At 41.1% G+C, this 24,784-nt stretch overlaps 1 protein-coding gene across 1 annotated transcript in view; it reads left to right on the plus strand.

The window, feature by feature from the left end:
* Positions 1-24,784, plus strand: part of BRWD3 (bromodomain and WD repeat domain containing 3) — a 1,896,258-nt gene that overhangs the window by 530,243 nt on the left and 1,341,231 nt on the right. Inside the window, exon 18 of the mRNA XM_044057276.1 lies at positions 10,934-11,117. Within this exon, the coding sequence (XP_043913211.1) occupies positions 10,934-11,117 (184 nt within the window). The remainder of the gene's footprint in view (positions 1-10,933; positions 11,118-24,784) is intronic.

The raw sequence follows: 24,784 nt of genomic DNA on the forward strand, positions 1-24,784 counted from the left end.
CAGTAGATCACAGGCTGAAATTTGATATACACAGCTCCATAGCAATCCATGCTGAACTCTGATCTCTACTGGTTGAGACCTTTCCAAACACACCGTCAGACTAGCCACAGCAAGATCTCAACTTCTATCTACCCCTCTCTACTGCTCACACATCTTTACAAAACTGCGCAAGGCTGACTTTAATAACCTAGAAGCCTGCTATAATAAAATAGCAAAGTTTGCCAGCAACTACCCCCATAAATCTCATCACTGTTCTGCTGTCCAACAACTGAAGTGGATTGAACTTGCCACCCTGTTAACATTAAATCAGCTCACCTTCACACACCAAATCATTCACAGCCCCAATCACTTGCACTTTCTACCCTGGTCCATCCACATGTCAATACCAGGTCCCTTAGATCTTCAGACAGGCTACTACTAAAAATAACCCAGTCTCGCAACTACCACGGTGACTCCCTCTATTCTAATAAAATAGCCAGGACCTGGAATGCTCTCTCAACACAAAAAACTCTCCCAACTTTTTTTCTTTAAAACAAGAACAAAAGAACATCTCAAATCCACCTAGCTCTGCCCATGTAGTGTTCTCAAATAATTTCTTCTCCCTCCCAGTACTTTTACAACTTCCTCTCCATACGAGTTTAACCTTAGACACAAGCCCTGTTAGACTTTTAACTGCTGCAATGAACAAGGGAGCTCTGTTTTGTACTATGACTTGTCATTATGCAATGTTTGTTTACTACGTTTTTTGATTTTGCTTTGGCCTCTGTTAGTATTCAAATACTCAATTATATGCATTTCTTACATGATATGCTCTGTGATTACCTTAGTATACATAATACTACAAATGTACAAATTTTAGATCTTACTAATTTGTATTACTGTTGTTTGTGGAGCTTTTCTCCCCATGTCTCCACTGAAAACGAGCTCCATGGCCCAGTTGGACACTACCTGGTTAACAAATGTAAATTATATATACATATATATATATATATATATATATATATATATATATATATATATATATATATAGATATATATATATATATATATATATATATAGATATGTATAGATATATATAGATGTGTATATATATATATATATATATATATATATAGATATATAGATATATAGATATATAGATATATATATATATATATATATATAGATATATATATAGATATATATATATATATAGATATATATATGTGTGTGTGTGTAGTACACACACACGCATGTACATACTTCTCCCTTTGAACCAGCAGGCTGAACACAATGTTGTCTTCATGGTAGCTGTCAGTTTAGCCAGAAGAATTTCAGAACTACAGGCTTTAATGTGTAGAGAAGTTTATACAGTTTTCTAATATGGATAAGATGGGGCTCAATACAAGTTTTTTTTTTTTTTTCCCCCCAATGGCTTCAGAGCTAGCCTCAAGTCCAGTTTTCTTTCCAAATTTCCAGGAGAAGGGACAAACTCGCGCATCTGATTAATATGCATAACTTGGTCATCAGACAAAATGAGCAATATGTAAATAGCACACTAGAAATAAATTTAAGGAGCAGGACAGGATTTGCTGCTTCAGTCTTGAAGGGCTTGTGACTTTATTCCTAGGCCTGTGGCCAGACACTGCTTTAACACTCGTAGACATGGTAATGCTGCAGTGATCTCCTAAGAAGAACATGGTTTAGTTTGGTGAGCTCACTTGCTGTGACAGTAGCTGTTTGAGTATAAGCATCACTTCTGCACTTCAGTGTAGGTTCTATCTCACCCTATCATCTGGGTTTTTCCTTGCCTGCATTTATGCATAAGGAAATGAGAGAGCTTTGGGGGGAGGATTTCTACTTGTTCAACATTTTTTTTTCTCATTTTTGGAGAACTATGTTTTATTGCATCTCCACATTACACGAACACATTTATTTACTCTTTTGCCTTTGTTTACTGGGAAAGTTCGGTTCGGTTTAGCTAAATCCCTTTTCAGTGAAGGCCTGAGGAGAAAAGCTCCTCAGATTATTTTTTTAATAAAAATTATCAGGGATTACACACAGAGTGATTGTGTAAAACATTGTACAGGTATTGACAAAAGTATGTGATATTGTAAGCATAGTGTTAAATTTGCAGAGTATATAAGTAATTAAGTATATTTGCTGGTGAATACCTTCTGACCTACAAAAAGGGAGTAAAGATGGTGTAGAATTCTCACCCTTTAGTACCAAGGGTTATTCTGTTATTGTCAGCATGTGGGGGAGACCATCTCTGTTTTTGGGGACATCTGAAGCTATGGCAGTCTAACCAAATGGACATCTGTCTGCAGCTTTGATCCTTGTTATCCAACATCTACTGTTTGAGGTCACACAACTACATACTGAGTTAGAGCATGTCTGACAGCAGATCCAGTTTCCCACCTTCTGTTTCCTTCCATTTGTAAATTCAGAGTTAAAGGATACGTAAGTGATAGACCATTTTCTTTACTTCATCTGCTCTAGAAGCATTACATGGGAACCAAATGTGGCTTTTCTTCCCAAGGAACATTCCGTTGCATCTTTACTGGGAATCTTTAGAAGGCCTGATCCATAAAAGAATTTTTGTTTGGAAGGTTCCATCTGGTTGAGTAATGTTGATATTAATGTTAAGGCCTTGTTAAAGAGATGCTTTTGAAAATCTGGATATAGGGCCCTGCATAAAGAGCAATTTTTTTAAAATCCCATTACCATTATTTGCTCCTTGCTTTGACTAAGTGTTACAATTCCCTAAGGTTTGGGAGCTATGATTGAGAATTGTATGTATTGTTGCTTTCACTGTTATGTGCGTGGTTTAGCTGAATTTTCTTGGAGAGCTAATGACCTTTATTTTAATCAGTAAAGATAAAGGAATATATTGCAGCTTGGGGGCTCAGTTGTGATCTCTACCTTAAAGTTTCAGTCTTGACCTCTTTCAATATCCATGATTTGGTGTTTTCCCTGCATCTTATGGGCATTTTGTGAATAATTGAATTTTCTCCCACCTTCCTCTAAAACATGTTGATTGGCTTTTCTAAGTTGTCAGTATAGTATTTACTCTCCTCTTTGGTCAGGGTCGTTTCTTCATAGGATTATAGTCTTTACAAGACAAGTAAATCTGGTGACCATTTGCACCTTGCTATTGCCGACCCTCATGAAGTACCTTCCAGTTCCTGTTGAGTAAAACAAGTCGAGGGTGCAATAAATTTTCAGGTGTCCATCCAGTCATTGATTTTCTTCTTGAAGGATGTGTGGGTGTCACTCTTTTTAAAATGTAAAAGTAATTTGTTTCAGAGTTGGGATAAAAGTTGTATGTTTGTCCCTTCTACAAGTTTTTGTATGTCAGTAGAGATTTTAATCCTTAAAACGAGTGTTTATGGAGCAGTTTACCTTGCAGCAAGAGATCCAAGTAGGGGTAGGTCCTTAATAGGATGGAATGCAAGGCACAGAACTTAAGAGCCTTTAATATAAGGATAGGACTTTGAGCTTGTTTTAGTAGCAAAGGGTCTTTGGACCAGTGATGTTTATAGTTAGGAACCTCTGAAACTTTTTTCTAGCTGTTTGATGTGTCTGAATAGGTACATGTGGGGAGCAGAGGCTTTGTATTCTAACTGGTATAATTACAAATGAGCATGGAGGAGAAGATTACTTTTAAACTAGATCAAATGCCTCTAGGTAACAAATGACCTAGATCAAAGGCTTCTCTGACTACTAGTGACACATGCTGCACAAAGGAGAGGGAGTTGTTGACCAAGATATGGATTATTAATTAAGTATATATGTGTATAGGACATTTATATTTATATTTATGTTTTTTAGAAAAACATTTTTTAACAATGCATAATAGGCAATATTTATTTGCAATATTTATTTGTAACATCTATTTGTAATATATATTTGTTTGCAAAATGTGAGTGATTGATATATAGGAAGTTAATTGATTTTTGGCGCCAAATTAGCTTTATAAACACACCTAGCTAACTATGCAAATTGGTTCTGATGAAATCTGCCTTAGTGTGGATGAAAGCGCTCAACCTGTGTGGTTTATGTTCGTTGTAATAAACCTGTGTTTTCTGGACTTTGGTGTGGATTCGTACAACAGATTTTGACATTGGTAGTCACTTGTTGGGTTCTTGTTCGAGCTACTGTGGTCTGGGTGGCTGTTTTTTGTTGGTTGTTACACTAACTTCAGTTAAACAGTTGCTACATATGGCCTCTCCTGGATCTCCGTCTGCTTTATTGAGCAGAACCGAATTTGTGACTCTACGTGAAGAAGTGAAATCGCTTAAGGATGACGTCAGCAAGCTGCTCGAACTAGTTGCAACCCTTACCAGACCCGGAGGGAGTTCCGCTAACTTGGAAGCGACTTCACCGGGTTTGAATTTAAACTCTAATGTAAATTTAACTTCAACAAATGTGGTTTCCGCGAATTTGGGTACCACAAACGAACGTACTATAAGGGTTGCTTCCAGCGGTTCGATATCTTACAATGAGGTGGCCGGAATCAGCGAGTTAAGCATTCCAAATGGACAGATACCTAAAAGTCGGGTAGATACGCCAAGTTTGCAGCTTAACTTGGATCCTAACGATCTGGATGCTCATTTGCTAGACGATGGAGAATTAACCTTTGATTTTAGTATTTTTAACTCACACGAAGAAACGCATCGTTTGGGGGCTAAGCCGAAGCATCGGACTGTGATGAAAACCTATTCTTCTAAAGTCAGTCTTGGTGCTGACTGTTTAAAAGGTACTGTGGGGAAAGATAAATGTCCTAGCCCTTGTGGGAAAACTACTAGTTTTAACAACAGTAGTAAACGAAAGGACAAGGGTGTTTTATTATGCAGTAACAACATTACGAAGTATAATAAAAGTAATGAACAATATCACAATGAGTACCTGAATAATTTTTTAAATGATGAGTATGATTTTGGTTTAAAAACTACTACAAACGTAGAAGATAGAAATGGTACCCTAGATAGTGATACTATAAAATCTAGGATTTATTTACTTGGTAAAAAACTGCTAAACATCAAAGGTGTAAAAATTGACAATGGTTACTTGGAGAAATGTTTAAATCTGAAAATTGTGCCCAAAGGGCTAAGATTTTTTAAACTACCTCTAGGAGTTCAATATAATGACGTTGTGCAAAATGAATTTAACCAATTATTTGACTGGTTTGGTTTTGAGTTCATTAAACTGTTGATGAAGTTCAACGATGAAAAGATAGGAAACTTGTGGGAAGAAATAGAACAATTGAATAATGATATAATGCAGGACCCCAGTTTCCCTTGTTGGCAAGAACTTTTTCAAAAACAGTATAGGGTGGCCAAATCCAAGGCCTATGATATATACAACAGAAAGTTGGACAAGTTAGGACGAGATCTAGAAGCATATAAAGCACATAGGGCATACATTTGGCCCCAAAACAGGACCAATAAAAAAGAGATACGTCATGAAGTGTACAGAGGTAGGAATTCAAGGAGGGATGTGGAAGAGAATTTTCAAGGGGGAAGATTCCATCAGGCTCCCATGTACCGCAAACGAAGATAGAGAGCGAAATAGGGTGGCCTAAGGGAAGTTCCAGGTACACCCCCTTACCTAAGGAATGTTGGTTTAGTTCTACAGTGATTTCTGAGTGTGGGGTAGTTGGTGCAAAAGAAAAGAGTGTGGTCAACACAGTTGTAATAGACACCCAGGAGAGTGGGGGGATGTGTGACAAAATGAGTGGGAACATTTTAACTGAAGCTGAAAAGAATAAGAGTGTGGAAGTGGGTGACACAGTAGATATTGATAATCACCCATTGGAGGTAGAGACTAGTGTTGTCAGCAAGGTTGTCACCCATTCCTTCTCTGGTTTTAAAGTATACAACTTTACAGATTTCCACATTGGGCAGGACTTCTTTTCTCTGTTTAGCAAAGGCATGAAATTCATTCCAATGGCCAGATTCAAAGTAGTGGATGCCATCAAGGAAGTGAAACTATATTGCAGGAGACTTCAGTTAGCCCTTCAATTTAAAGATACATCTAGTGACAACCTCAATAATAAATTGGTTAGGAAAAGTGCATACATTCCAGTTAGCAATGCAGAGGTCAATAACTACGAGAGGATGGTATGTAAGGATATATACCACCTGTGTGGACACATACGGAGAGACCCTTGGTATGGTACATTATTCACTGACAATCTTACAAGTGGAGAGAGAGCTTGCTTGGAACAGATTGTGGCCAACAGAGATATTAGGATAATGAAGCCTGATAAAGGGGGAGGTTTGGTGATATATGATTCGGAAACCTATATTCAAGCTATCCAAGACATCCTGTTCAATTCAGGTAATTACGAACAGATTTCCCTGAATCAGATCAATATAGGATATCATAGGATAGATTTAATTATTGAGGAATACCTACTTGACAACCGCATCACGAATGAGGAATATGAATTTATAAGAACTGAGTACCCTGTGATGGCAAAAATAGTCGGTATACCCAAAATACATAAAAACATCAACCACTCCCCCTTTAGACCCATCATATCAGGATCAAAATCAAAAACATTTAACATAGGGGTAGCTATTGACCACTGGTGTAAACATGTTTATTCCAATGTTACACACCTAACTAAAGACTCTTGGCATTTTTTGGGCAAGTTAAAACATGACATATGGTCCTCAGATTTGATATTCCTGACTATTGACGTACAGGACTTGTTTTCATGTATTCCTTATACCACTGGACTTGAATACTTTGAAAGCAGTTTGAGGAAACATTCCAATTTAACATGGGACAAAATTTGTTTGATACTAAGCATGATGGGTTTGGTTCTCACAAACAATTACATCCAGTTTGAGGGTGAGTACTTTAAACAAACTAGGGGAGTAGCCATGGGAGCATCGTGTGCTCCCATTTTCGCAAACCTTGTCATGCTTGAGTGGGAAGAACAATTTGTATTATCTAGCCAATATTCCAAACATATTGCATTATACACACGGTTCCTAGATGACCTGTTTATTATCTGGAAAGGTCCTGGAGAGGATATTCCCTGTTTTATGTCCTATTTAAATGGTACAACGGACTTTTTAAGATTCACGTATAAAATGGAGAAGTACGGAATTCCTTATTTGGACACCTACATCAGTAACTCTGATGAGGGATTCAAGTCTAAAATTTATAGGAAAACAACCTTCTCCAATGATTACTTACAGTTTGGTAGTAATCATCCTCCACACATTTTTAAAAATGTCCTTAAGGGGCAATGCATTAGAGTAGCAAGGATGTGCTCCACTAGACAAGACATGGAAAATCAAATGGAAACAGTAGCAGGGATGTTTTTGGCCAGGGGATATCCAGCTACTTTGGTGGAGGACGTTACCAGATATGTGATTGGATTATGGGGCAATAGGTATATTCCCTTGTTAGGGAGTAACTTTGTTGGTGACACCATTAGGGAGACCTCAAGTCCTAGGAGGAACGTGTGTGTGATAATGTTTAGCCCATATTCCAACTTAGTCAAGGAAATTCTAAGGAGACATTGGGATGTTTTTTCAAGTAACGATAATACTTCCACAATATTAGGGAGATACCCTGTCTGTGTATTTAAAACCTCAGGAAATTTAAAGAGAATTATTGAAGGTGGGAAATTGAATAAACACGACAGGGAAGACCAACATAATAGTAAGTGTGGAAGATGTAAATATTGTCAATATATAAACAGCAACAGGATTACTAAACTGGAAAATTACAATAAAACTGTATGCCATGGTAAGAAAGGAAATTGCAATTCCATGCGGGTGGTGTATTTAGCTTCTTGTTCCTGTTGCCCGGCTTACTACATTGGCAAGACGGAAAGGAAGCTTAAGACCCGCATATACGAACATATGTATAAAATCAACAAAGTTGACCCAAAAAATGCATTAAGCAAACATATCAGCGAAAAGGGCCTAGAACATAGTTTTACCTTCAAAATTATTGATCAAATTGAGGTTAATGCACATGGGGGTAACTGGAAGATTGGTTTGTCGTGTTTAGAAACTAAGTGGCAGATTTTATGTGATGCCACTTCGTGGCCGGGTTTGAATGAAAGCATTAGTATCAAACCTTATCTGCTTTTGGAAAGGGGTTAGCATCTTTTAGATACTGTTTAGATAAATTTATGACAACTTACACTTTACAGTATATTTGTATATTTTTATGTACATATTTTTATGATTTTATCCATACATTTGTATTGTAACTATATGGATTATCAATTAAGTATATATGTGTATAGGACATTTATATTTATATTTATGTTTTTTAGAAAAATATTTATGCATAATAGACAATATTTATTTGCAATATTTATTTGTAACATCTATTTGTAATATATATTTGTTTGCAAAATGTGAGTGATTGATATATAGGAAGTTAACTGATTTTTGGCGCCAAATCAGCTTTATAAACACACCTAGCTAACTATGCAAATTGGTTCTGATGAAATCTGCCTTAGTGTGGATGAAAGCGCTCAACCTGTGTAACTTGTGTGGTTTATGTTCGTTGCAATAAACCTGTGTTTTCTGGACTTTGGTGTGGATTCGTACAACAGATTTTGACAGTGGTAGTCACTTGTTGGGTTCTTGTTCGAGCTACTGTGGTCTGGGTGGCTGTTTTTTGTTGGTTGTTGACCAAGATGCCAATATCCCGGACTACCATGTTAGTTTGGAGCTGTTATTGGCAGTACCGTGAGTAGATGAGGGTTGTTTACCAAATGAGGCAGTACTGTACTTTTTAAGTTTAATTTTATCCATTTTTCTGTACACCATTTGTTTGTAGGGAATAGTTCTTGCTGCAGTGATATTTTCATCTTGAAATGGTTAAACAAAAACACCATCCTACTTAGAGATAGAAGCAAATTTAGTTCACCATAGCTGTGGGTTTATAGTTTAAAGGTTAGGGAAGTATAGTGCCGAAAGAAGGGGTATCAGTACCAAGCCTGTGGTTCACAGTTAGGACATCTTCCTCAAAGTTCTTAGGTAAAGGAATTTGAATAACCATTTCTCTGGTAGAATTATCAATAAATTTGTCTGCATGTGTTTTAGATATGGCCTTGGTGTCAAAGTGAGTGATGCCATCTTGGATTAGCTCAGAACATTGCTGGGTGTTGCATCTTAATTTTTTGGTGTAGTTTAGGAAATATTTATTATAATTCGTTTCACTTGTTAGTTTAATTTAGTGTTTTATTTTGATCTTCTTGATGGTAGTTATTTAGTTCTCTGCTGACCTTTTTGATTGCATCTTTTTGTATGTTGATATTTTCTTATAGTCCTTTAGAAGTTTATTTTTTTACATTTTGTTAGAGTTTATTTATGCTAGTGAACCACCAAGGTGCTTTGTTTTTAAATTTCCGATTGTATGTGGTCCTAGTGGTAGCTGTGTTGGGACTGTGATATTAAGTCCAGTTTCAAGAGCTTATCATAATATCTGAGTAAGTTTGTGTTTGTAGTCCTTAAATTCAGAATTATACACTGGAGTTTATGAAACATGAAAGGAGACGGTCCCTAATTTGTTTTATGATCAGATTTAACCAGAGATGGAGATGTTATAGTAGTGGGACATAAGGCGGCTGTGTTAGTGAGTACAAAATCTAGAATGTTTCTTTTCCTGTGGTCTGGTTTGCCATTTTAGAGCATGCTTTATTGCGTCTAGGAATTTTTGGGTATACCCCAGCTTTTGAGGTATAAGTGCAACAGTTTTTTTCAATAGATAAATTAATTTGCTCATGATAAAGCTGTTTATTTTGGGAAGTTCTATGAATACATATGGGAGACTCTTGTGGTACTTAGGAGCAGGCCATAAACTGGATTTCATTTATGTTGAGCTGCAGTTCACTAAGTTTAGTTTACACGTCTGATTTCTTGCCAGGTTGTGATAACATCTTTGTAGTTTCCCACTGTTCTGATTACGTAGAAAGCACTAAACTTAAGTAAGGAAGGTGTGTTGCCTTGACAATGGAACCAAGTCTCAGTTACAACACGGGAGTGGATGCATTCAAGTTGCAGGATAGCCTCGAGGTTAGACAGTTCATTAAGGTTTCTGGGCAGCACCCTGATATAGTCAGATTTAGAATTTACAATTCTTTTACCAGCTATGTTGGAATGCCCATTAACTGAACTTTTCCTTAAAAAAGGCACAATTTTCATAACCAGGGATTTGTTCAGGAAGTACAAACATTGGAACAAGAGGTAGACGTCATCCCTCTGAAAGCAAGTGGACTTGTCAACCATCTCATCCCACAGTGATACATACATAGGACCTTCTTAGAAAGGTGCCAAAAGTGTTGAAGCCAATTACAATTTTTTTGTATCATTTTGGGTGAAGGTAGGATTCCAGTGAAGATAGGATTCCAGTGAAGACCAATGTTTTGCCTGCATTTAACACATGCATAATGACATCCAACATGGCTCTCTAGATGTCCCTCAGGGTAGAGTACCGCAAGTCGTTCATGATCATGTGGTCTACCACTAGGTCATATTCATATTTATGTAGTTTGAAGAGCTGTAGACTCCTCTTGCCATTGTGGATCATGGCTCTGGATTAGACAACAGGATCCATGGTACAGCATAGTTATCCAGTTGACATTAAAGCTGACAACATGGCTTTTGCAATGGGTACAGAGTTTTGATTTTAAATAGTTGGAGTGTGTTTTTTGTTTATGTAGTCATATAAGGAAATGTGTAAAAGCCTTCAGTTGGTGTAAGATACTGTGTTTTGTATTTTAGAGAGAAGCAATGATGTCCACAGAATGGCCCCTTATATCTTTCTGACTTGTGTGTGTGTGCCCAAAGTGTAGACATTTTGTTTATTATGGATAGACATTTTCTTATGTTAAAACATTGTTATGTCATCTTGATAGAAAGTACACAGGCTGAATGTGCAACAATCATCTTTTTTTTTTTCTCATAGTCTTAAGGAGTCACAATGTAGCTTCAGTGCCTTTGCCAAATGTTGGACTTCGACGCAGTGGTCAGATTGAAGGCGTCCGACAGATGCACATTAATGCTCCTCGGAGTCAGATGGCAACAGAAAGGGATCTTATGGCCTGGAGTAGGAGAGTCATGGTCAATGAATTGCATCCAGGAGTTGGCAGGTAGGAGAAGCACAGAGATTGTGCATTCTGATGGCATTATGGCATTTCAGCAAGGTTATATGTGCAATTCAGCTAAATATTTTGTGATCAACTTTGGGCAAGTGGGGAAATTGGGTCTCATCTGTGATGGTATTGGTAAAACTGTGCATAGTGTAGGAATATTTTAATGTAATTATTTTATTAAGCATCTAAATCACGCTGAGATAAAAGGTGCACTGTGGGGATAAGTCAGGCAAAATGGTTCCCGTGTGAAAACTTAGGTTAATTTTTCAGAAGTACCAATCACCCTAAACATTATGGTGACATGTAAGGAAAATCCACATGAGCCAAAGGAGAACTTGTGTCAACAGCACAGCAACTAGAGGCTGTCGTTTAATCTTAAAGTTGAAAGGCGGCAGCATTGCTCACTGGACCCCTTTGCTGGTGAGAAGTTAAAGTACAGATTGATAGAGCCATTTCATAAAAGCTTAATGCATCATGGCTAATCACTGAAACAAATTGACCTGTATCCGTTATCAATAAAACCTTGTAAGAATGGAAAAACATCAAAAATTGTAACACATTTGTAACAATATAAAGGTCTTAAAAATGAGATAGAAAAAATGATAATTGCAGACCAGAAAAAATATTTTTATAATATGCAGGCATTTTGCTCATCACAGCGTAGACAGTTTTAGAATAGTGTCGACAGAGTAACTAAACCAGGTAGGTAAGCCCAACTAAATTCATTACTTGAAACATGTTAGAGCATTTCATATAGAATACATTCTTCAGTTAGTTTATGACCTTTGTAATTGCCAGCAAACACCTACATTCCCACTGTGACTTGCAACTAAATTTAATGGCGCTTTCAGTTTACAAAACAGTCTGTACATTAGCTTCAGAAACCAATAAAACTTAATACCCTAGTCCCACTTAACCTTACTGGGTTAGTATTTGAAAATAGTGTCAGATGTCAATATCTAAAAATAAGCGCCTACTCTCTAGAGAGAGAGAAAAAAAGTCCATTCCATTACACATAGGTAGTACCTCAGTGGACTTAAAATATAGACCCATTGCTACTTTGTCAGTTCTCAGAAAAAAATGTGGAAAATGTATTCATGAGCAAAATCTTCAATATGCATCAACTTCAGGTTGAAAAAGAAAGTCGGAGGTTGTGTGGAGTGTTTGAAGGCAGGGAAGAACTAGACTGTTTAGAATGCCACTTCTATTTTAACAAAATCCTGAGTGCATTTGCACAGAAGTTGGGTATTAAAAGAGCTTATTGAAGCTGTCCGTTTTACAGTAAATCAGTCCATTTTTGTTAAGCATATGGATATACATCAAAATGGAAAAGGATGGTGAAACAGAAGAAGGGTGCAGTTTGAGAAGTAAGGCAGGGATAGAATTTTGGATTTGTGTCCTTAAGGAGAGAAAACAACTGTACAGATTATTGATGTCCTTCAAGGATGCATCTGCAGTCATAACATATGGGTTGTCCTGCCTCAGGCAGCCCTTCGGTCGTCCATATTCCAAAGTCTGGGTCTGGCCTCGGCTGATGTCGCACTTTCCCTGACGTCAGAGCTTCTGGGGTATAAAGGCATCAGCCGACGCCATTTTCCTCAGTCTTTCTTGCCGCGCGGTTCCCGAAGCAGAAGCTGTTCGCAAGTGCTGGTCGGTCAGATCCAGAGATTTCAGCTACCGAAGACTTCTAAAAAAGCTAAGTACCCCGTTGGGGACTCTTTCTTGCCTCAGCCGATGTCAGACAAAGTAAATAATTGTTTAACTTGTGGGAAACAAATACCTCATAAGGATTTCCATTCTTACTGCCTTCCTTGCTTAGGCCCAGACCACGACGTATCAGCTTGTTTAGCCTGTGCCTCCTTCAACCGACGGACTCTTAGACGTCGGTCGGAGTTTGCAGAAGAGTTTTTTGGATCCGCTTTTGCATATAAAATGCTGTCGGAGACTCCGACTACGCATTTGGCAAAAAAACGCAAGGAAAAGGACCGACACTCGCGGCCCGCGGTTTCGGCTGAAACCACGGTTAGGCCTACCGCGAGTGTCTGTGTTTCGGCTGAAACAGAGTCCTCGGTTCTTACTTCTGCCGAAAACATACCTCCGACAACCGAGGCCAGAGCGGCCCCGGCTGAGTCGGCTACAGAAATCCCTACCGAAGAAGCAAGCGCACAAGAATTGTCCGACACCATTCCATTGGACATTTCTACTCCTGCACGTGGGGCAGCTAGGCCCCCTGCTTCTATGTCTATTAAGGCCTTCTCCAGGGCTAAAGCTGCCAAAATTTCAAAAGCTTTACCTGCCAAATCTACTTCTCAGAGACCTTCCTCAAGTTCTCAGATTCTCAGCCTTGCTGAGGACCTTATATCTTTGATTAGGGGTTCCCAACCTCACCCAGACAGGGCCTCCCACCCTCCTCCCGAAAAAAGGCCTAGGACTGAACCTCCTGAACCTCTCTCCTCTGATTATTCCTCGGATGGATCCGATTTATCAGACCATCAGGAAGGGCCATATTCACCATGTGAGGATTCAGATGCAGAAGACTCTATTCCTTCTGCCTCCCCTCCTGAAGAATTTTCCTTTGGGGAGACTTTACACTCAATGAGGGAACACTTTCAATGGCAGGGTCAGGATTTTTCTGATTCTAGAAAAAGATTAAGGACATTTTTACATTTGCCACAGCATAGGCCTTTAGCCATACCACCTGTGCTAACTGTAGTTGATGATGCGTATAATGATGTCAGTTCTGCCCCTGATTCTCTTCCCCGGCCCCTGCCAAACCTGACAGATATTACAGGGTCCCGGATTCTCACTTCCACTTGTATAAAGCCCATGCTGCAGACCCAGAAACTATTTCTCAGGGCCCAAAAGGTGTTGCAGCTGCCACTGCCAAAAACCCCCTACCCTCTGAAAGAGAGTCAAGAGCATTAGAGAGATGGGGTAAAAAGGTTTATACGTCTGCTACTCTTTCTGCCAGGGCATTAAACTGTCAATTCCATATGATACAATACCAGGAATATTTGTTAGATCAGCTGAATAAAAAGCTTTCTTCTCCTGAACCTTTAGACTGTAAGTCCCTTCAGGATTTGGTACACAACTCTCAGCAGGTCAGTAATCATTTCTTAAAATGTGGCTATGATGCACTGGAGGCTTCATTTAGATCAGCTATGACTGGGGCAGTAATTCAGAGGCATGCCTGGCTAAAAGAGCAATCCTTGCCAGACCATGTCAAGGCTAAACTACTAGATGCTCCAATGGAGAAACAAAGTTTATTTGGCTCCCCTGCACAGGAGATTCTAAAGAAAGTGGAAGAAAAAGCAAAATCTGTGCAAACAGTAAAGGATTTTCTGCAAGTTCAACCTCCGAGGTTCAGTAGAAACTGGCCTTCAAAGAATTGGTCCTTTCCAGACACCTCCAGAGCACAGAGGGGCAGGAATAGACGCCCAAGAAATCAAAGGGTGCCTACAGGGGTCGTCAATGGCAGCTTGCCAACCAGAGGAGTACTGCCACAGCTGCAACTACAACCACTTCCACAGGACAGACACAATGACTTGACTCTGATTCCGCCTACCAGGGAACAACTGGAAGCACCCTTGGGCGGAAAGCTGGCTTTATTCTCGAAAAACTGGCATTGCATTACAAAAGACACATGGACATTGCAAACAATAGACAAAGGATACAGGTTTCACTTCCACGCTTTACCGAAAAGGAGCAGAATGCCAAACCTTCCACCAAACCAGAAGCCAGAGGCTTTAAGACAAATCAACAATTTACTTCAGATGAAAGCGATAGAAAGGGTACCATCTATGGAACAAGGCCAAGGATTTTACTCCAGATTATTCCTGGTACCAAGAAAAGAAAACCAATGGAGGCCTATTCTCGACCTGTCCGCGCTCAACACTTACCTCATTGTGCCAAAATTCAAAATGCTGACCCTACAGCAACTTCTTCCCATGTTGGGCAAAGAGTCTTGGCTGGTGACTCTAGATCTCAAGGAGGCATACCTGCACGTCCCTATACGACCAGATTGCAAAAGACACCTCAGATTTCTTGCAGGATCAGAGCATTATCAAGTCTCAGCAATGCCATTTGGCTTATCTACTGCGCCCAGAGTATTCACGAAATGCCTGGCATCAGTAATTGCACATTGCAGGCTTCAGGGAATTCAAATCTACCCATACCTGGACGACTGCCTAATACAAGCGGACAACAAGGCAAAACTAATAAAGGATTTGGCCTATGTCATACACCTGTTACAGGCCTTGGGATACACAGTCTACATCCAGAAGTCAAGACTAGTGCCATCCCAAAGGATAACCTTTTTGGGAGCAGATCTGGACACAATAACTCAGATGGCTTTTCTCACAGAAGAAAAACAAAAGCAACTCCCAGACTACTTCATAGCTCTGACAAGACAAGCTCAGCTTACTGCAAGGAAAGTCCTGCGGGCCCTGGGTTACATGGCATTCTGCATAATCTTGATCCCGCATGCCAGGCTGCATATGAGGAAATTACAATGGTACCTAAGGAATGTATGGTCTCAACACAGGCACAGTCTAGAAACCATGATACCAATCATTCCATGCCTGAAAAAGGAAATGTCCTTCAAGGATGCATCTGCAGTCATAACAAATGGGTTGTCCTGTCGTCAGGCAGCCCTTCGGTCGGCCGGATTCCAAAGTCTGGGTCCGGCCGCTGATGTCACACTTCACCCGGCGTCATCTCTGCTGGTCTTGGGTATAAAGGCATCAGCCGGCGCCATTTTCCCAGTCTTTCTTGCGCGTGGCGCCCGAAGCAGAAGCTGTTCGCAAGTGCGGTCGGTCAGATCCAGAGATTACTACTACCGAATACTACTTGAAGACTTCTAAAAGCTAAGTACCCGTTGGGGACTCTTTCTTGCCTCAGCCGATGACAGAAAAAGTCAATAACTGTTTAACTTGTGGGAAACAAATACCTCATAAAGATTTCCACTCTTACTGCCTGCCTTGCTTAGGCCCAGACCACGGCGTAGCAGCCTGTTCGCCTGTGCTTCCTTCAACCGAGCGGCTTAGGCGTCGGTCGGAGTTTGCTGAACAGTTTTTCGGCTCAGATTTTGCGTACATTATGCCGTCGGATCCTCCGACTACCCAAATTGTTAAAAAACACAAAGAAAAAGACCGACACTCGCGGTCCGCGGTTTCGGCTGAAACCACAGTTAAGCAAGCCGCGAGTGTCTCTGTTTCGGCCGAAACCGAGAAAACCGGTCAATCTTCAGCCGAATCCATGACTACTACTGAGGCTCCTGCTACCTTAGTTGAATCGGCCCTGGAAGTTTTGCCTACTACTGTGGTTCCTAGTGATTTATCAGACACCATCCCTTTGGATGTCTCTACCCCAGCACGTGGTGCTGCTAGGCCTCCTGCAGCCATGTCTATTAAGGCCTTTGCCAGGGCAAAAGCAGCCAAAACTGTTAAATCAGTGCCTGTTAAGCCCCCCTCACACAGGCCCACTTCTAGTTCACAAATGCTTACTCTGGCAGAGGATTTAATATCCTTAATTAGGGGATCCCAATCTCACCCAGACAGGGCCTCTCAGCCCCCAGAAAAGAGATCTAGAGCAGAGCCCCCCGAGCCAGTGTCCTCTGATTATTCTGCGGATGACTCAGACATTACAGACCAGCCAGAGGCTCCTTTTTCTACTTATGAAGATTCAGATGCTGAAGAATCCATTCCATCTGCCTCTCCACCAGAGGAATTTTCCTTTGGGGAAACCTTACATGCCATGAGAGAACAATTCCAATGGCAGGGACAAGATTACTCAGGTTCAAGAAAAAGGCTTAGGACTTTTCTGCACTTACCACAACATAGGCCCTTAGCTATACCTCCAGTACTGCCTGTTGTGGATGATGCATTTAATGATGTTTGCACTGCTCCTGATACTTTACCTCCAGCCCCTGTCAAACCAGATAGATTTTACAGGGTGCCTGACACTCATCACCACCTATACAAGGCCCCACTGGCAGATCCTGAGACTATATCCCAGGGGCCTAAGGCAGTAGCCTCAACCTCAGCAAAGAACCCTATTCCTTCTGAAAGGGAATCCAGGTCCTTAGATAGATGGGGAAAAAAAGTTTACACCTCTGCTACTCTCTCAGCTAGAGCTTTAAACTGTCAGTTTCATATGATCCAATACCAAGAGTTTATGCTTGATCAGTTAACTAAGAAGCTGTCCTCTGATGACTCCTTAGATAAGAAATATGTTTTAGAAATGGTGAATAATATCCAACAGGTTAGTAACCATTCTTTAAAATGTGGCTATGATGCACTGGAGGCTTCATTTAGATCAGCCATGACTGGCACAGTGATAAGAAGGCATGCATGGTTGAAAGAACAGGTCTTGCCGGATCATGTTAAAGCAAAGCTGTTAGATGCTCCTATGGATAAGGCCAGTCTATTTGGTACACCTGCTCAGCAAGTAATGAAGAAAATGGAAGAGAAGGCAAAATCTGTACAAACAGTTAAGGATTTCTTACAGGTTCAGCCCCAAGGTTTAGCAGGAACTGGCCTGCCAAAATTGGTCCTTTCCAGACTCCTCAAAATCTCAAAGAGGCAGGAATAGGCGGCTCTAGAGGCAGAAATCAATCCAGAGGAGGTGCCTACAGAGGACGACAGTGGCAAGGCAATAACCGAGGCACAGACACAACCACTGCCACTGCAACAGGACAATCACAGTGACTTGGCTCTGACACCGCCTACCAGGGAGCAAATAGCAGCACCTTTAGGCGGAAAGTTAGCCTTATGTTCGAAAAATTGGCACTATATCACAAAAGACAAGTGGATTTTGCAAACCATAGACCCAAGGCTACAGGTTCCACTTCCACACCTTACCAGTAAAAAGAGGAATGCCAAACCTACCTCCAAATCAAAAAACAGAAGCTCTAAAGCAGATAGCGGAATTAACAAAGATAAGAGCTGTGGAAAGAGTACCAATAACAGAACAGGGCAAAGGATTCTACTCCAGACTCTTCCTAGTACCAAGAAAAGAGAAAAGTTGGAGACCTATTCTCGACCTGTCCGTCTTAAACACATACATCATTGTCCCAAAATTCAAAATGCTGACCCTACAGCAACTTCTTCCCATGCTGGGCAAGGAGTGTTGGCTGGTAACTCTAGATCTCAAGGAGGCATACCTGCACGTCCCCATACGACCAAATTGCAGAAGATACCTCAGATTTCTTGCAGGATCAGAGCATTATCAATTCTCAGCATTGCCCTTTGGCTTATCTACTGCCCAGAGTATTCACAAAATGCCTGGCATCAGTAATCACTCACTGCAGGCTACAGGAATCCAAATTTATGCATACCTGGGCGACTGCCTGTTACAAGCGGACAACAAAAGCAAGCTGACAACAGATTTACAAAGAGTCATTTGCTTACTACAAGCCCTGGGATACACAGTCAATTTACAAAAGTCAAGACTGATACCATCCCAAACAAGAACATTCTTGGGTGCGAATTGGACACAGTAAAACAAATGGCATTCCTAACTGCAGAAAAACAAAACAACTCCCTCTTTACTTCTTGGCATTAACAAAGCAGAACAAACTAACAGCAAGAAAAGTACTGCAGGCCTTGGGCTTCATGGCATCATGCATAATCTTGGTCCCACATGCCAGACTGCATATGAGAAAGCTACAGTGGTACCTAAAGAATTTATGGTCTCAACACAGGCACAGCTTAGAAACCGAAATTCCACTAATCCCATGCCTGAAACAGGAGTTCCTATGGTGGGCTCAAGCATGCCAGTCAAACCCAGGCTTACCCTTCCACAACTTTCAAGCAAGCCAAACCATCACAACGGACGCCTCAGACCTAGGCTGGGGCACATGTTGGACAAATGCATACAAGGATTGTGGACTCAAGACCAGCTGCACCTGCACATAAACCAAAAAGAAATGCTGGCAGTAAAACTAGCAATCCAGAAATTCAGACCATTCCTCAAAGAAGGCCATTTAATGATAAGGACAGACAACACCACAGTCATGTGGTACATCAACAAACAGGGAGGCACTCATTCATACCCCCTACGCAGAATGACTCTGGACCTTTGGAATATGGCTCTGAGCTACAACATCCAGTTACAGGCAATATTTGTGCGGGAAAGAAAACACCCTAGCAGACATGTTAAGCAGAACCACCTCGGATGCTCACGAATGGATGCTACACCCAGACATCTTCAAGGCCATCACAAAGAAATGGGGAATGCCACAAATAGACCTATTCGCATCCCCACTCAATCACCAGCTCAAAAAATTCTGCACAAGGACATACCACCCACTTGCATGGAAGGTGGACTCTCTATCCTTCAGTTGGAAAGGCCTGACAGCATGTGCATTTCCACCTCTTCCTTTGATGCACAAGGTACTACTGAAAATCAAAGAGGAACGTCCAAGGATAATCCTGATAGCTCCGAATTGGCCAAGACAACACTGGTATCCATTGCTCAGGAGCTTGTCTCGGGGGGAGAATGTGGTCAATACCCCTGATACCTTTGATGTTAACTCAGAACAACTACAACATCATGCACCCAAACCTAAAAACCTTGCAACTGACTGCCTGGAATACCACATAGCAGCAACTAACCCAGACCTATCCCAAAGGGTTAAAGACATTATCCTTGAAGCCCGCAGACCTTCAACAAGAAGGAACTATGCAGGAAAATGGAAAAGGTTTGTCATTTGGAGTACTGAAAGAGGAAAAGATGTGTCGAACATAGATATTGCTAACATCCTGGAGTACTTGGCAGAGCTTCTACATACAGGCCTGTCCTATTCCTCCATCAAGATACATGCATCAGCTATTTCAGCAGAATACAGCTTCGATCCACCTGTCTTTTCGCATCCTCTACTCAGGCAGTTCCTCAGAGGGATCAAGAATGTTAAACCTCCTAGGAAACCACCATTCCCAGCATGGGACTTGAATTTTGTGCTAGAAAAATTGACACTCCCTCCATTTGAACCAGCAGCAACAGCAGATCTTCAACACCTATCATGGAAAACTGCTTTCCTACTGGCAATTACTTCAGCAAGGAGGGTTTCGGAACTACAGGCCTTAATGGCAATACCACCCTTCCTAATCTTCCATCAAGATAGGGTGTCCATGAGAACTAATCCTACATTTATGCCTAAGGTGGTATCCAGAGTCTTTAAACCAGGCAATCCACCTACCTACCTTCTTTCCCAATCCACAGAACAGGGGGGAAAGACTGCTCCATACCTTGGATGTACATAGACAGTTACGCTACTACCTGGACAGAACCAAAGGTTACAGAAAAACTGACCAGCTTTTAGTAGCCTATGCAACAGGAAGGGAAGGAAAAGCAATTTCCAAACAGACAATCTCCAAATGGATAGGAAATTGCATAAGATTCTGTTACTCCTGCCATGGAAAACCAATTCCACAGAACATAAGACCTCATTCTACAAGGGCTACAGCCACTACCACAGCTTTCTTACGAGGTGGCAACCAAGGACATTATTGAGGCTACTTGGACCTCCGTGCATACATTTGCCAAGCATTATAATTTACCTCTATACTCTAGATCCCGAGCAGGGTTTGCCACTGCTGTACTGCAAGGGATCCTAACTACACCATAATTTTTCTTCCTCCTCCCTAGTTTGGCTATGGTATTCTACCCATTTGTTATGACTGCAGATGCATCCTTGAAGGACATAGTACAGTTTTGTACCTACCATAAATGTAGATGTCCGAACAGGATAGCATCTGCAGTCAGGATCCACCCTCCTTCCCTCTGTGGTACTCCTAGGGTATTTACCCTCCAAATAGCTAGCTGGGGCGTCTCTTATGGTGTATTTGTTTGTATATATGTACATACATGCTTATTTTTTGTGTTTGCCTTCTACTTTTTTGGAATCATTGGCATTTATCCAAAATTTAGCTTTCCAAGAGGGCAACTGGCATCTGGGGCAAGAAACACTGAGGAAAATGGCGTCGGCTGATGCCTTTATACCCGAAGACCAGCAGAGATGACGTCGGGTGAAGTGCGACATCAGCCGAAGCCGGACCCAGACTTTGGAATCCGGCCGACCGAAGGGCTGCCTGACGACAGGACAACCCATTTGTTATGACTGCAGATGCTATCCTGTTCGGACATCTACATTTATGGTAGGTACAAAACTGTACTTTCTTGTGGTGGGCTCAGGCCTGCCAGTCCAACAGAGGGTTGCCTTTCAACAAACCACAACCAAGGCAGACCATCACCACGGACGCCTCAGACCTAGGATGGGGAGCACACATGGAGGACAAGTGTATCCAAGGCCTATGGTCTCGAGACCAGCTAAACTTGCACATAAACCTAAAGGAGATGCTGGCAGTGAAGCAAGCAATCGAGGCATTCAAACCATTCCTCCAGCAAGGACATCTGCTGATAAGGACAGACAATACCACAGTCAAGTGGCACATAAACAAATAGGGAGGCACGCATTCCTACCCTTTATGCCGGATGGCAATGGACCTGTGGAACCTAGGCCTGAATCTCAACATCCAGCTGCAGGCTAAATTCGTACCAGGAAAAGAGAATTCACTTGCAGACAGCTTAAGCAGAACTACCACGGATGCTCACGAATGGATGCTGCATCCAGACATCTTCAAACTCATAACAAACAAATGGTGAATGCCAGAGATAGACCTGTTCGCCTCCCCAGTCAACCACCAACTGAAGAAATTCTGCTCAAGGATATACCACCCACAAGCCTGGAGGGTGGACTCTCTCTTTCAGCTGGAATGCCCTAACAGTGTATGCATTCCCACCTCTCCCATTGCTGTACAAAGTTCTACTGAAGATCAGGGAGGAACAGCCAAAGGTGATACTAATAGCTCCAGACTGGCCAAGGCAGCACTGGTATCTGCTACTGAGAAGCATGTCTCGGGCAAACTCATGGCCTCTACCCCTATTGCCTCTTCTAACGCAGAACAACTTCAAGACCCTGCATCCAAACTTGAAAACACTGCAGCTAACTGCCTGGAAAATTGTTTAAAACAAAACCAAACTGTCTTATCTCAGAGGGTCAAGGACATTATCATGGAGGCTCGCAGACCCTCCACAAGGAAGACATACTCAGCAAAATGGAAGAGATTCCTCATTTGGAGCACATCAAAGGGTACAGATGTCACACTGGCAAACCTAGCGCACATCCTAGAATACTTAGAACTGTTCCACAATGGCCTGTCCTATTCTTCCATTAAGATTCATGCTTCAGCAATTTTAGCAGAGTACAATATGGATCCTCCTATCTTCTCACCCTCTCCTCAGACAATTTTTAAGAGGGTTCAAAAATGTAAAACCTCCAAGGAGACCCCCTCTGCCTGCATGGGATCTCAATTTTGTGCTGGAAAAATTAACACTGCCCCCTTTTGAACCAGCAGCATCAGCGGATTTACAGTTTCTATCTTGGAAAACTGCTTTCCTTCTGGCAATCACTTCAGCAAGAAGAGTGTCCGAGTTACAGGCATTAATGGCAGTGCAGCCTTTCCTTATTTTTCACCAGGATAAGAGTGTCTCTCAGAACCAATCCTACTTTCATGCCAAAGGTGGTATCCAGGGTTGCTAAGTTGGGCATTTCGCACAATCGAGCAGGTATTTAATAACTTTTGTAATAAATGTGGTTGCCTATTTTGTCTTTGGAAGCTTTGCTGTCTACGGGTCCGTTTCAGTTTTTGGTTTTCCTGGTTTTGCGTTTGATTAAGATTATTGGCATCCTTGAACCAAGCTATTCATTTGCCTACGTTCTTCCCTAACCCACAGAACAAGGGGGAAAGACTATTGCACACCTTGGATGTACACAGACAACTACGCTACTATCTGGACAGAACTAAAACCAGCAGAAAAACTGACCAACTTTTTATAGCATATGCAACTGGAGTGCAAGGAAAAGCAATTTCCAAACAGACTATTTCAAAATGGATAGGAAATTGCATTCGTTTCTGCTACTCTTTTCATGGAAAGACAGCTCCTGAAAATATCAGGCCTCATTCCACAAGGGCCACAGCCACCACTACAGCTTTCCTACAAGGGGTGGCTACCAAGGACATTTTAGAAGCTGCTACTGGGAGCTCTGTGCATACATTTGCCAAGCATTACAATCTACCTTTATACTCCAGATCCCGAGCAGGTTTTGCAACTGCAGTTTTACAGGGGATCTTAACTACACCATCCTTACCTTAGTACCTCCTCCCCCAGTTTGGCTATGGTATTCTACCCATATGTTATGACTGCAGATGCATCCTTGAAGGACATAGTACAGTTTTGTACCTACCATAAATGTAGATTTCCGATAGGTATGCATCTGCAGTCAGGATTACCCACCCTCCTTCCCCTCTGTGGTATTCCTAAGGTGCTTACCCCTCTTTCAGCTAGCTGGGGGAATCTATTATGGTGTATTTGTTTGTATGTATATATGTATATATATTGTTTGTTACTATTTGGAATTTTCAACTTTTCTCCAAATTTAGCCTTCCTTGAGGGCACCTGGCATCTGGGGCAAGAAACACTGAGGAAAATGGCGTCGGCTGATGCCTTTATACCCCAGAAGCTCTGACGTCGGGGAAAGTGCGACATCAGCCGAGGCCAGACCCAGACTTTGGAATCCGGCCGACCGAAGGGCTGTCTGAGGCAGGACAACCCATATGTTATGACTGCAGATGCATACCTATCGGACATCTACATTTATGTTAGGTACAAAACTGTACTTTTTCCTAAAGTAGCAAAAAGTGTTGTGTGAATTGTTGACACTGGAATGGGAGAAAGAAAGGATCACCTGTAGGAATGACTGCAAGTATGAGTGTAGAAAAATAGGCAAGATGGGGCGTGGAATTTGCTGGAGAAAATTAGAAAAAGAACCAAGGTATTGGGAGCAAATAACTAGAGAGGGAAGAGTAACAGAGTGGGATAAGCCCAAACAGAAAACAGAAGTATAGATGCAGGTTAGAGACTGCCTTCCCTACCAGGGAACGATAACAGGCAAAGAGAAAAGGATGGAGGTGTATAAAGTAAAAGAGACCAGCTCCGGTAGAGTTTTTAATAGTGTAGATGAGAAGTTGCTGTTACAAAGGGATTATTAATAGGGCATGCAAGATATTGTAAAACTGTAAGAAGCAACCGTGTAAGGTTAGAAAAGATTAGGAAGAGAAAATAGAATGTTAATTATACGAAACAAAATGGAGGGACATCTGTATGGCTCCCAAGTATGTAACAAAGTCCAGACAGTTTAGGATTTTTCTTGGAAGTATTTGCAAAGGTATTTTTATACCCCAAGCAGATGTCAGAATTCTTCCTCTGGTTTACTGCAAATGCTGGAGGTATTGTGGGACAGTGATAACTCATGGGTACATGTTTATTTTGGAGGAATGTAGTGAGTTGGCAGATTGTAAAAAAAAATACCTGTGGAATAATTTGTCAGGAACATTGAAGCAAATGGTTGTAACTAAGCTAATTACTTTCTTGAGCTGGGATCTAGGATGTAAGTTGTTCAGACATAATAAAGCCTTACCAAGTTTAATGCTACTGATTGCAAAAAAAAAAATAATTACTGTAAAATTGAAAAACCTAAACCAGCTATATTTGAAGTGTTAAACATTATAAAGGAGATGAATCAAATAGAGAAGGCAGCTTTG

The sequence above is a fragment of the Protopterus annectens genome, chromosome 15.part0 (assembly GCF_019279795.1).
Source record: "Protopterus annectens isolate FY-2018-M chromosome 15.part0, PAN1.0, whole genome shotgun sequence".
Classification (NCBI taxonomy): Eukaryota; Metazoa; Chordata; order Ceratodontiformes; family Protopteridae; genus Protopterus; species Protopterus annectens.